The 12330-nt window shown below is 36.4% G+C and overlaps 1 protein-coding gene across 1 annotated transcript; it reads right to left on the bottom strand.

The window, feature by feature from the left end:
- Nucleotides 1-1394: 1394 nt before the first annotated feature.
- Nucleotides 1395-4977, bottom strand: LOC111917054 (uracil phosphoribosyltransferase). The gene is made up of 12 exons (XM_023912707.3): nt 4819-4977; nt 4603-4701; nt 4437-4515; nt 3258-3316; nt 2866-2943; nt 2689-2770; nt 2404-2452; nt 2174-2235; nt 1999-2066; nt 1827-1882; nt 1699-1746; nt 1395-1618 (listed from the first exon to the last, which is right to left on the bottom strand). The coding sequence occupies exons 1-12, from the start codon at nt 4918-4920 to the stop codon at nt 1567-1569; spliced, it is 834 nt and encodes a 277-aa protein (XP_023768475.1). The 5' UTR covers nt 4921-4977; the 3' UTR covers nt 1395-1566.
- Nucleotides 4978-12330: the final 7353 nt, after the last annotated feature.

Raw genomic sequence — 12330 nt, 5'->3', positions numbered from 1 at the left:
ATTGAAGTTTTTATTTGTATATGACCAAAAACATAAGCTTTTGAATGTGTAAAATGACAAAATATAAAAGCTAATAGCTTCTTAAGAAAGCCCTTATGTTTTGTTTCATATTCCAGTTTGGTCCTAATTTTTGCACAAAATTTCTACCCTTAATAAGTAACACAACTTAAGATCAAGGATATTCTCAAAGACAGGATTACATTTTATTTTTAATTGGTTTATGAGTAGAAAGTCTAAAAAACTTAGAGTAATCGCGTTGAGTTGTTGAAAAAACCCAATTATGTCTTCTCACTTGTAATTTCCTTCTCGCTTTCCGTTAGCTTTAACTAATTAGTATATATGGAAATGTGAAGGAGCACAGACCCGCTACCTCTTGGGAAATTGTACAATTCTTTTAATTTTTAACATTAAACCCCGTGTTAGCCTTTTATGGAGAGGAAATAAATAAGGTCATAAATCTAAATAATACAAATTAAATTCAAATCCATCCGATTCAATAAAATTACAATTCGGTTAGATGCGTTTTTATAATTCGCTTTCAAAAAATCGAAATATTTTTTTAAATCAAATATAATTAGAATATTACCCTAATTAATAAAAGAAAAAAACCAAATAATTTAGTTTTTTTTTTTTAAGTTTATAAAAACCTACTAAAAAATATATTAAAGTTTAATATTTTATAAATAAAAAACTTTGGAGACAAAATATATATATTAATGTTTTTTATTAAGAGAAATATTTTAATCTATTTGAAAAAATATATATTAAAAATGAATAAATAAAAAATTATTATTAGGTTTTTTTTTGGATTATTCGGTTCCCCTATTTTATAAACCAAATCCAAATTAATAATTCGGTTTTGTTGAAAACCAATCCAAAAATCAGAATATCCAACCAAATAATCCAATCCAAAACTATCCAATTGGACAATTCAATTTTATCCAAATAATGAACAGCCTTATACATTTATACATAACTAGTTACTCATATAAATAGTTAAATACATGAGTATAATATTTAAACTTTGAATAAAATGTAATTTTTGTATAAATAAGTAGAGAAGTTATATTTTGTATAAATACATAGTTTTATAAATAGTATTATACAAACAATAAGTAATTTCATACTAATTTTTAAGTATTCTAGAAACCTCCAAACAAAAAGTTCAATGTCGAAGTCTAAATGGTTTAAGACTAACAGTTAACAAAATGTTCATTGTCAAAACAAATATTATTAATTCTGTGTGGGTATGAACCAACTATTACCATGTTTTAAAAAAAAATGTAAATAAAAGGTTAAAAAAATATAAGTTGGTTCACTCGGTTGCAATTTTAAATGAAAAAGATAAATACATGCGCACACACACATGCTATGGTAAAGCAAATCAAGCAAAAGGTCCTGAAAAAAACCTCAGCATAAATAAGTCACATTGTCACAATAATAACAACAATCAGACTGAAAGACACGAATGTCTTCAATTATTCAGCAAAATTTATAACTAAAAAACTACCCAACACAACTTTATAAAAGTTACGTTGTACCATAAACGCCCTCATTCGGTTTCATTTATGTACCATAACTTCGGTCTCCTGCATCTCCAAGTCCCGGGATAATCATCCTGAAATTCACCATTCAAACACAATCTTTAGATAACTTCACAACACAATATCATATATTTTCTTGAATTTACTAACTTACCCTTTGTCAGTAAGTGTTGCATCAATGATTCCAGCATATACATGAAGCCTGAGGAATTACAATACAAGTTAACCACAAAAGACAGATATACCCTTCATCAAGTGTCAAGGGTTTTAGTAATATTGTACCCGGGATACTTCTCACTCAGCTTTTGGAGGGCTGGAGGGCAAGTCACGGCGGATACCTAAATATTTAGATAAATTTAAGGAATCTTGAAATTAATAAACTGATTATTGCTTTTTATTTTGGAAGGAGGAAATTATTTAATAATTGATTTTCTACAATACTAAATATTTTTACCACTTTGATATGCTGGTTGGCAACTCCACGATCCTTAATCATATCAATGGCTGCCATAATCGTGCCACCTGAAGATTATTTAGATGCAAAACGAAATTAATTTAAAAAGAGCAAATTTTGTAACTTTTTCATTATTAAAGGGTATTTAAGACATTTGGTTAGTAATGTGATTCACCTGTTGCTAGCATAGGATCTACAATAAACACTCGGGTTCCTGCAGGAAATTTGTCTGGTAACCTGCACAAGGAAAATTAAAAAGGGTCAAAAATGAAAATTTCCATTCAAAATAAACAGATGATAAAATATTATTAAGTTTTTGTTCATTAGTTTTTTATAAATTATATTGCAAAGAGTAGCTAGCAAATATGAGATATGTGCAGCTAGTAATAAACTATGACCCCTTACTTGTTCAAATACACCGATGCTTCAAGTGTCTCCTCATTTCTGCTAATACCTTAATTAAAAAAAAACATATAATAAGAAAACAAGCAATAGTCTCAGGTTAATAAAAGAAAAGAAACATCACTTACTGAAAAAATCATTGAAAAATTAAAATTTGGCAAATATATAAAAAGTTAAGAGGACTTGATGTTATAGGTCTCATTTCCCTGATTTTCGGTTTTAAGTCATGTCCTCATTAAGTCCATCAAGGTTAAAAAAGTAAATTTAATTTGTTAGTTAAATAGTTACCTAGGTGGTATGTCTTGGTTGCTGGCAAGATGGAAGCTGCATGTTCTGCAAGAACAAGCCCAGCTCTTAGAATGGGAACAACCTGCAAACACAAGGGTATTTGTGTAAATTTACTCACATAACAGAAGTGTTTATAAATTATAATAAAGCATAATGTAAGAGCATTGATATACTAACCGCTACAGGTTCTCTTGGATCAATAAATTCTACTGTAGCAGGCCCAAGTGGGGACTGAATCTCCCCTGAAATTGTAGGCTGCAAAACAATAAACTTACTCCATTAATGATTAAAGCAAGAAATTGCAATGCATTTTGATATATTTATGTATTATAGTATAACATCTTAGTTTCATTTATATCTATTACAGAATTGTATAATCAAATAAATTCTTATTAAGGCATTGTACTTTCGCTACAATTGAGTATATTTTTTAGAGTGCAAAATGTTGTAATAGGAAGAAGTAAAAGTAAGATGCTATAGTAAACAAATTGATAAAAGTATATTGTTATTTCTTGCAAAAACAAAAAAAAAAAGAAAAAAAAAAGTGACCAAATAAAGTAAAAGTATACCAGCCAATCCCTTGATGCTTCATACATAAGAAGCCTTCCCAGCTCAGCCATGGCATTCTCTGCAATTGAAGTTGTTATAAACAAAAGTATAACATGCAATTTAACAAAAACATGAATGAATGAATCTTGATTCAGAGCATCTTTATTGAAGTTATATTAAAACTATTTTTGGATCTTATTTGATTAAATATGCTAACAAGATCTAATGGCATGGCACATTTTTATAAACACAAATGCAGAATCACAATCAAAGAAACTTCTTGACAGATTGAATCAAATTCAAAACCCGAAAAACGAAAAAGTAAGGAAGTGAAATTTGACACAATTAGAGCTGATGAGAAGAACATTCAAGAAAGACGACATGCAGAACCAAAATCTAAACAAAAACTAAAACCCAAAAAAAACGAAATTGAAAATCCAAAGCAGAATCACAATCAAAGCAACTTCTTGACAGCTTGAATTAAATTCAAACACCCCAAAGGGAAAAAACGAAAACTGAATTTCATCCAATAGTTTGTCACATGCAAGAAACAGACATGCAGATCCAGAATCCGACCAAAAATTAAAAAGCCAACAAGAAAATTACGAAACTTGGAAAACCCAAATGTGAATCAAAATTTAAGCGACCTGTGGACAGCTTAAATCAGATCCAAACACCCAAAAGGATAAAAGAAAATAAAATCGAACTTAACTCGAATAAATCCGATACCAAATGTTCATCCGATTACATGTCACATTAAAGAAACCGACATGCAGGACCAAAACTTAAACAAAAATTAAAAACCCAAAGAAAAATTACGAAAACAAGAAAAGAAATTTTTTTGAATCGACTAAAGCTCATCCAATTGCATGTCGCATTCAATAAACAGGCATGCATGCAGAACCAAAACTTAAGCAAAACTAAAAACCCAAAAACAAAAATTACGAAAATCGGAAACCCAAAACGAAAAGAGAAAAGTTGATTTTGACTCAGCATGTCACATTCAAGTAACAGACATGCAGAACCAAAAGTTAAGCAAAACTAAAAATCCAAAACGAAAAAAGATATGAAATTTGATTTTGATTCAACTAAAGCTCATCAAGATGCATGTCACATTCAATAAACGGACATGCTGCCAGAATCCGAACAAAAAAGAAAAATTACGAAAAGTGAATTCGAAACGCCATAGCATTACTTACTGAAGATGGGACATGGTGTTTCCTCGTTTCTAAGCACTGAGACCCAGTGCTTGATCAAAGGATGAGGAGGTACGAATACCTGCAGAAAACAACGAGTACATAAATCGGGAACTCATCCACCAAAACAACCCAATTTCGATCGAATCCAAAAACTCGAGTTTGTTACCAGCATTCTGTTGTCCAAAGGAGCTTTCTTTTCTGCTGTGGCTTGCGACTTCAATGACAAGAATCTGGTACGTGGCTGCCGCCTATTAGAGCATGAAAACTGTAGGAACAATAATATACAGTAAAGTAAACAACAAGATTAGGGTTTAAATTAAACAAAAAAGAAGAAAAGAACAGAAATTGGATTAAAAAATTGGGAAATTGATGGTGGGTATACATTATTCGCAAGGGAATGAGAGAGATTGTGGAGAAAAGGAGGCGCCGGCGATGAAAATGTGAAGTGAACGGGGGGAGTAGAAGATATGCGAGCGGAAGCCATTGTGAAACAGTCGATTTAAAGGGGATTGGGTTCCGTATATTCAGAACACGTATCCGAAAAAAACTCGTCAAAACATTGTCTTTTTGTTTTTTAGTCAGACTTCGCTAATATCGATAACAAAAATTAAATATCTCCTATTATCGATAAATCTATATTTGGATAAGAATATCTTTTTATTGTAAAATCATTAATTAAACTACTAATTATAACAAATATTATTATAATTAAATATAATAAATATTAATTATATATAATATTATTATAATTAAATATAAAATATATTAATTATAAAAAATATTAATTATCATTAATATTTATCATATTTAATTAATGTAATATTTTTATAACTAATACTTCAATTAATATTTCTTATATATATTTTTATGGTATATATTATAAAATCTCTTCAATGAAAAGTATATTGTTATCCAATGCAATAATTCGATAAGGACCATAATACAAGGCTCGAGCCGGATAATATTGTTGATATCGATTGAAATCGATATTTTGGATAACAATGTGTTTTTCCGTTATTTTCTACAATTTTTTGCATTTAAAAGAAATGTTCTATGAGATGATAAAAAAGTTTATTTCTAAATGTGTTTCTAAAAAGTAAAAAATGATAAGGACCGAAAATGACAATCTTAACTCTTAAGTAGTAATAGTCATCTATAACAAGGAAGTTGTAAGATATCATGAACTGTTGAGTCAATTGTAAAATTAAAATAAATTCTTATATCGAAACATCGTTCAAAGGAAAATAAAAAAGTTTTGAAAAATTCGTATTCCCTGACGTCCAAGATGGCGACTTAAATTGCCTAAATAATCCCCCAATCGAATCCACCAAAAAAGCCGACAATATAGTCATCACTCGACAAGTTTAGGAATCCTTTTTCAGACAAATGCACTCCTTTTTTATTGTGTCATAGTAACGCCCTCCTTGTGAACATCATATTGGTATGACACGCCAAACAAAAATTTAAGGCACAAGTATGTCTTCGGATACTTTGAAAGTGTGGTTGGGTTGAGACTATACTGCTTTGTGCAATAAGCCAACAAACCTGGGACAATCCAATAAGGAGATTATGGGCCAAAGTGGCAATCCAACCGGAAGATTGTGGGCCAGGATAATCCAACCACGGTTGTGGACCCAATATGCGATGTGTGTGGCAATCTAATCGGGAGGTTGTGGGCCAGGGTAATCGAACCGGGAGGTTGTGGACCCAACATGCAGTATGTATATTTGTTTGGTTGTGCTACTTTGGGGTAACTCACTAAGCCTTTGATTACAGTTTAAGTTGTATGTTTCAAGTACTTCAGATGATCAGGGAAAAGCAAATAAGTGATCATGCACATTCTTTTGATTTTATGATATATGATTTTGGGACACTATGATTCGTGATTATTACTTTTGGGGACTATGTATTGTAAACATTTATGGTTTTTGGTTGGATTTTAAAAATGAACATTTTAATTTGATTTTTGGGATGTTACAATTTGGTATCAGAGCCACAGTTTGAGAGAATTGGATGAGCATTTGTGTGACTCTAGACTCAAACTAAGGATTTGTAAGAGTTTTCAAAATGGTTTTCAATATTGTTTTCAAAAGTAACCAAGCAAGGATGAGATGTGTACGATCAACCGGAGCAAGAAAGTGTAACCCAAGTTACCTACATTATTATTTATTTATGACTTTTATGATGGAACTACATGCTAGTGGTAGGTTAGGGATCTTTAATAATTGAATGATAGAATTATCTGATGTATGATGCCTGATAGCCTGGGAGAACTTCTTGTATGATAAATAAAACTGACATCATTATTGTAGTTTCTTAGTGTGTGCATCATAGCTGTACATAACTAAAATTTTATAGCATGACAATGTTTGGTTTAGCTTGATTTCCTGTTCTTTGTCTGGTTGTGACCTTAGGGTAGAATCAAGTATTCCACTGTCTATAGAATCCAACGTTATGTATGATTAGCATGCACGAGTGACTATAGGGTTGGTGGAAGTTTCATGAGTGAGTATGTGAGCAGTCGGTCATATGAGGCATGACTAGCCACTCTAGAGAGAGTGAGTGTAGCATCCCAAAAATCAAGGCCAAAAATTTCGTTTTTAATTAAGTAATTCATAAATTAGTTTACCAAACATTTCCACGGTCACATCAATTTATAAAAACCATAACAACGTGTCTGAAAACCATATCATCGAAGTATTAAAAATCAGAGTACAATCCCAGAAAACTTCATGCGGAAATCATGTGAGTGTATGTGATGCGCTGCTACACCGCCGACTCCTTCCCCTTGGACGAAGAGGTACCTGAAACCAAAACAGAAACTGTAAGCACAAAGCTTAGTGAGTTCCCCCATCATACCACATACCATACAATCACATAGCATACATACTGTCGGGCAATTCTGGGGTGCCCGACCTACCTGGTACGGCCATTCTGAGGTGCCAACCTACCCATGTCAAGCCATTCTGGGGTGCCAACCTACCCTTCGGTCCTAACAACCGAACCTCAGGGACTATTCCATCCCCTACTGCTACTATCACATATATCATAACATAAACATACTATCAGACATATCTAGGATGTCCGAACTACCCTTCGGTCCTAACAACCGAACTTTAGTACTATTCCCTTCCTACTACCACTATCACATATAACATATCATGCCAGCATATAAACATATCATAACATACTGTTAGACATATATGGGATGTCCGACCTACCCTTCGGTCCTAACAACCGAACTTGGGGACTATTCTCCCTTACTACCACTATCATATATAACATATCATGCCAGCATATAACATATCAGGTAGTAGCAAACCTAGATGAATATCACAAAGACAATCATCTAACATACAACTCCTACTATTGGGTCGACATTGTGGCCGTAGACCCACCGCTACTTGAAGGTAACTCACCTCATACGAGTAGCAGTTGATGATCTGTACGAGAAATCTTTGTCTGCTGCTGCTCAGGAAATCTTCCGGCTATAATCCCCACAAAACACTCAGTAAGAATCTGATAGCTACTCCTAGGGTAAAATGACTATTTTACCCTGACCAAGTCCAAGTCCAAGTCAAAGTCAAAGTCAACTTCCAGTTGACCTGACTCGCCGAGTTGGACCGTCAAATCGTCGATTCCCTATCCTTTTAAATGTCCTTATCCACGTCTCTACTCTTCGAGTTTAGAAATGACTCGACGAGTTCTCCTTCTATAAGAACATCGAATGAACCTTCATCCGACTCGCTGAGTTGTATGAACAACTCGTCGAGTTTATCTTCATCCTATGAACCAGTGTAACGCCTGTGTTTCTGAGCTTGTCAATGTTGATATAATAGTCTAGGTTAACCTTCGTAACCCATTTTGAAATAATAGAAGTGTATTATTTGAGTATTATGTGTTTTGTGCTTAATTGTGTGTCTTAATTGAATTAAGAATAAAAATATGCGTCAAAATGAAATATTAGATAAAGCTGATATCTTTGGGTAATGTTGTAGTAGTTGAAACGAGGTTTTCGAATATATATAGAATGCCGAAATCCGAGTTATAACAAAGAAGTTATGACCTGTCGAAGTTTTGCGACAGAACCGGCAACACTGAATGACGTAAAAAGTGAAATTTACGTTAGGGCGATATTTAGCCTTAGTGATCTAAAAGAAAGTCGTAGAGATCGTTAAACCGAGAGCGTGCATAAAAAGATCGTCCAAATCTGACATTGTATGAGGAAGTTATGATTTTCCGAAGTTTCGACTTAGTTGTATGCAGCCCGAATACTCAATTTGAGATCGAGCGGTTTTTAGCCGAAACAATCTAAACGAGAATCGAAGATCTCGTCAATGGTAGTGCAACGGTATAAAGACAGACGAAAACGGACGTCAGATGAAGAAGTTATGAATTTATAATGGAGTTTTCCTGTCCCGACCTACTAAAAATAAATAATAAGAATAAAATCAAAATTAGCCGACGGAGTCTAAATGAAAGTTGTAGAGCGTAGTCTCACCTACGCGTGGATATCAAGAACGTCAAAAACGGAGTTCGTATGAGGAAGATATGAGTTTCGTAAGTTTTATAAATAATTAAAATATATATTTAATTAAGAATTTCGGATAATATCCGAAATAGTCACTGATCATATCCGAACTACGCCCAGCATAGAGCTGTACGTCCAACGTACACCGAAGCGTGACCCGCCTCGCACTCGAGTTGTAAAACCCCGAGATCCAGGTACAATTATTTCACCCTTATTCTTTGTCAATTGGTCATGATTGGTCCTTGAGTGGAGGAAACCTTGCAAGTGAGTACGCTGCGCGTACTCATGCGCTTATTTTGGACGCGAAGTCGCTAGGTACGCTGGGCGTACCTATAGTTACGGCGGGCGTACCCGGCCCAGATGCAAAACCCTAATAAGACTTGTGCAATATTTAAAGGATGCTAAGGCTCATTCCTCAGCCTCCATATCAGTGAGTAAAACCCTAAGAGAGAGCCTTCCATCATCCTTAGTGAGTGTGTGTGTTCTTGGAGCTAATAGTGCCTTGGTGTGTTATTTAAGAAGGAAGAAAGGAGCTTGTGGAGACTAAAAGCTTGAAGTGTAAGCTTGGATCTGAGATCTACAGAGAAAGGAGCTGCATTTAGAGGTATAAAGTTCAAAACTTTCCTCTTTTTTTGGTTGTGGTTGCATGTGCCATTTCTAGGGTTAAAAACCCCTAAGGTGGAGACTTTATGAGTGTAAGGTGCTCCATGGTCCAAGATCTGTCCCTTTTCAGTAGTATTTGTGGTCTAGATCCATAAAGTCCCCATTTTGGTCGATGATATGAGGTTATGCTTAAGTTCTATGCCTTCTAGGGTTAGAGAATGAGATGTTTTGGGTGCTAGTGACTTATTAAGCCATGCAAGGGCTTAAAGTCATCGACTTTATGGTTTTGGAGGGTTAGAAATGGTCAGATCTAAAAGTTGGACGTGGGTCTTAACTGTTTAAGACCCCAAGAGCTGAAGGACTGAAACTGAGTATTACGTCGGGCATAATTCCAGTACGCACAGCGTAGGGGGTGGCGCACCCCGATCCTCTGATGTTATCGGTTACGCCCAACGTACATGTTTGGTACACGCAACGTAACCCGAAGGGTTGACTTTTATTGACTTTTAGGGTTTAGTCAACTTTAGGGTATTTGAGCCATGTGAAGGGTAAAATGGTCTTTTACCCTCATAAGAGTATTAAGAGAATGGATGATCTAGCTTTGGGAAATGTGTTGATATCGAGTACTTATTTCATATGATTAGGCGGAGGCTAGGTCTTATCCCACGGAGTCTGAGATTTCTGAGATTTGAGAGTTACCGAGCTACACGAGGTGAGTCTTCTCATTATACGTCACCTAGAGTGGTATTTCTGTGGACCGGAGGGTCTTATGTGTTATGTATAAGATTATGTGAATCTATGTGCTATGTGATATTTGTATGCTATATGATTGTGTAGACCGGACCGGAAGGTCCAACGATACAGACCGGACAAGAGGGTCCAACGATTTAGACCGGTCCGGAGGGCCCGATGAATCAACAGGACTGGAGGGTCCCGCTGAGACACATCGACCGGAAGGTCGTATTATAGCCTCGAGTGGCGTATATGTTATATGCGGTATTTTGGGGAACTCACTAAGCCTTATGCTTACAGTTGTTGTGTTATGTGTTTCAGGTACTAGTGATGAGCGCGGGAAGGCGTCGACATGATTCGTACACACTTATGGAGTTTATGTTTGAGATTCTGGGGAGATGTTTTGATGATAACAATTGATACATTATGTTTTGACAATATTTTATGAGTAAATGTATGTTTTAAAAATGAAAAATTGTTTTGAAAATTTACGTTGTTACAAGTTGGTATTAGAGCCTTGGTTTGAGGGATTCGGATGCATCTTCGGCCATATCTGAACTCAAACTGAGGATTTGAGGAAAATTTTGATAATGAAGTAAGATTTTTGAAAAGAATAAAAAGAGTTTTGAGACAGACAGAGCAGAGCCGTGTGTACGATCAGCCAGCACCCGAACGGTGATTCCCCAAAAGTACCCTTACATTATGTGTTATGAGATATGTTATGTTACATTATGCATGCTAGAGTAGGCTAGGTATACATATTAGGACTAGAGTGGCCTGATTTGTGATGCCTTAGCCTAGGAGATTTATGCTACTGAGATGGTTCGAGAGTGAGTAGATAGCAGTTAGGAGCTCATGAAGATAGAGTACTTGTAATCCAAGATCCAAGGAGGAGGACTTGGAGTGAATGTTGATGCGGTGTGGTCAGTAGTATTGGGCCCGTACTACTGAAGACACCGGATCAGTGAGCATTCCAAGTAAGAATCTTTTGGACAACGGAGGACAAGTAGGGTTGCGTCATCGAGTATGTGTATGCTCGATCGAGTCCCTAATAATTTTTTTTGTTGTATTTCAGAGGCATCATGGTTGGGACTCGACACACACCTGAGAGCAGTGGTGTCAGCGACGAAGAGATCCGTCGATTGATTCATGAGGAGGTGGCTGCTGCCATCCGTGCTGAGATTCCCGAGATGTTTGGGGACATCAAGACTACGTTGATTGAGACTTTTGAAGAACGGTACGTAGCGTTGACTGAGGCTGTTGCAGCTGCAGCTACTGCTGCTGTTGTTGTTGCTGCTGCCAGACCTCAGGGAGGTGACTCGTTGTTGTTCCGGGAGTTCAAAAACACGAAGCCACCAGAGTTCGACGGGACGCAGGACCCGATTGCCGCTATGAGGTGGATCTCTGACATCGAGGGATGTTTCTATACGTGTTCTTGTCCAGAGCACTTGAGGGTTCGGTTCGCCTTGAACCAGCTCCTCCTGGGAGCGAAGGATTGGTGGAAGTTCGCTACGGCGAACTTCACTTTGGCTGAGATTTCCGAGGTGACCTGGGAAAGGTTCACCGCTATGTTCAGAGAGGAGTATGTTCCCCCGGTAGAGAGGGAACGGTTGATTCAGGAGGTCTTGGCCCTCAAGCAGGGTACTGATTCTGTGACAATGATCACCAGGAAGTTTCATGAGAGGGCGATGTTTTGCCCTGAGCAGGTGTCATCTGAGCAGGATCGTATGAGTCGTTATCTGAGTGTTCTGAGGAGAGATATTCGGGATTTCGTGGCGAACTCGACTTACCATACATTTGCTGAGCTCCAGGAAAATGCCCGGAAGTGGAAGATCGAGTTGGAGACTCAGGCCAGGGAGGAGGCCGAGTCACAGAGGGTGGATCGGCGACCGGCTCAGTCTCAGCCGGCAGCCAAGCGGGCTAGACCCGCTGATTCGAGATCTGGGGGCGCAAAGGGCCACACTTATGGGAAGTGTGGTAAGAGTCACGAGGGGTCGTGCAGGGCTGGGGTGTGCTACAAGTGTGGAA

The sequence above is a fragment of the Lactuca sativa genome, chromosome 8 (genome assembly GCF_002870075.4).
Source record: "Lactuca sativa cultivar Salinas chromosome 8, Lsat_Salinas_v11, whole genome shotgun sequence".
NCBI lineage: Eukaryota > Viridiplantae > Streptophyta > Magnoliopsida > Asterales > Asteraceae > Lactuca > Lactuca sativa.
The sequence above is the reverse complement of the archived record's forward strand: the minus strand, read 5'-3'. Positions and strand labels throughout refer to the sequence as shown.

Bases quoted from the DNA above. Each gene is read 5' to 3' on its own strand.
- LOC111917054 (XM_023912707.3), bottom strand. From the start codon at position 4,920: ATGGCTTCCGCTCGCATATCTTCTACTCCCCCCGTTCACTTCACATTT. The intron at 2,944-3,257 runs GTATACTTTTAC...ATTGTTTTGCAG, and splicing joins AAGCATCAAGGGATTGGCTG to CCTACAATTTCAGGGGAGAT. The intron at 2,453-2,688 runs GTAACTATTTAA...TTTTTAATTAAG, and splicing joins AACCAAGACATACCACCTAG to GTATTAGCAGAAATGAGGAG.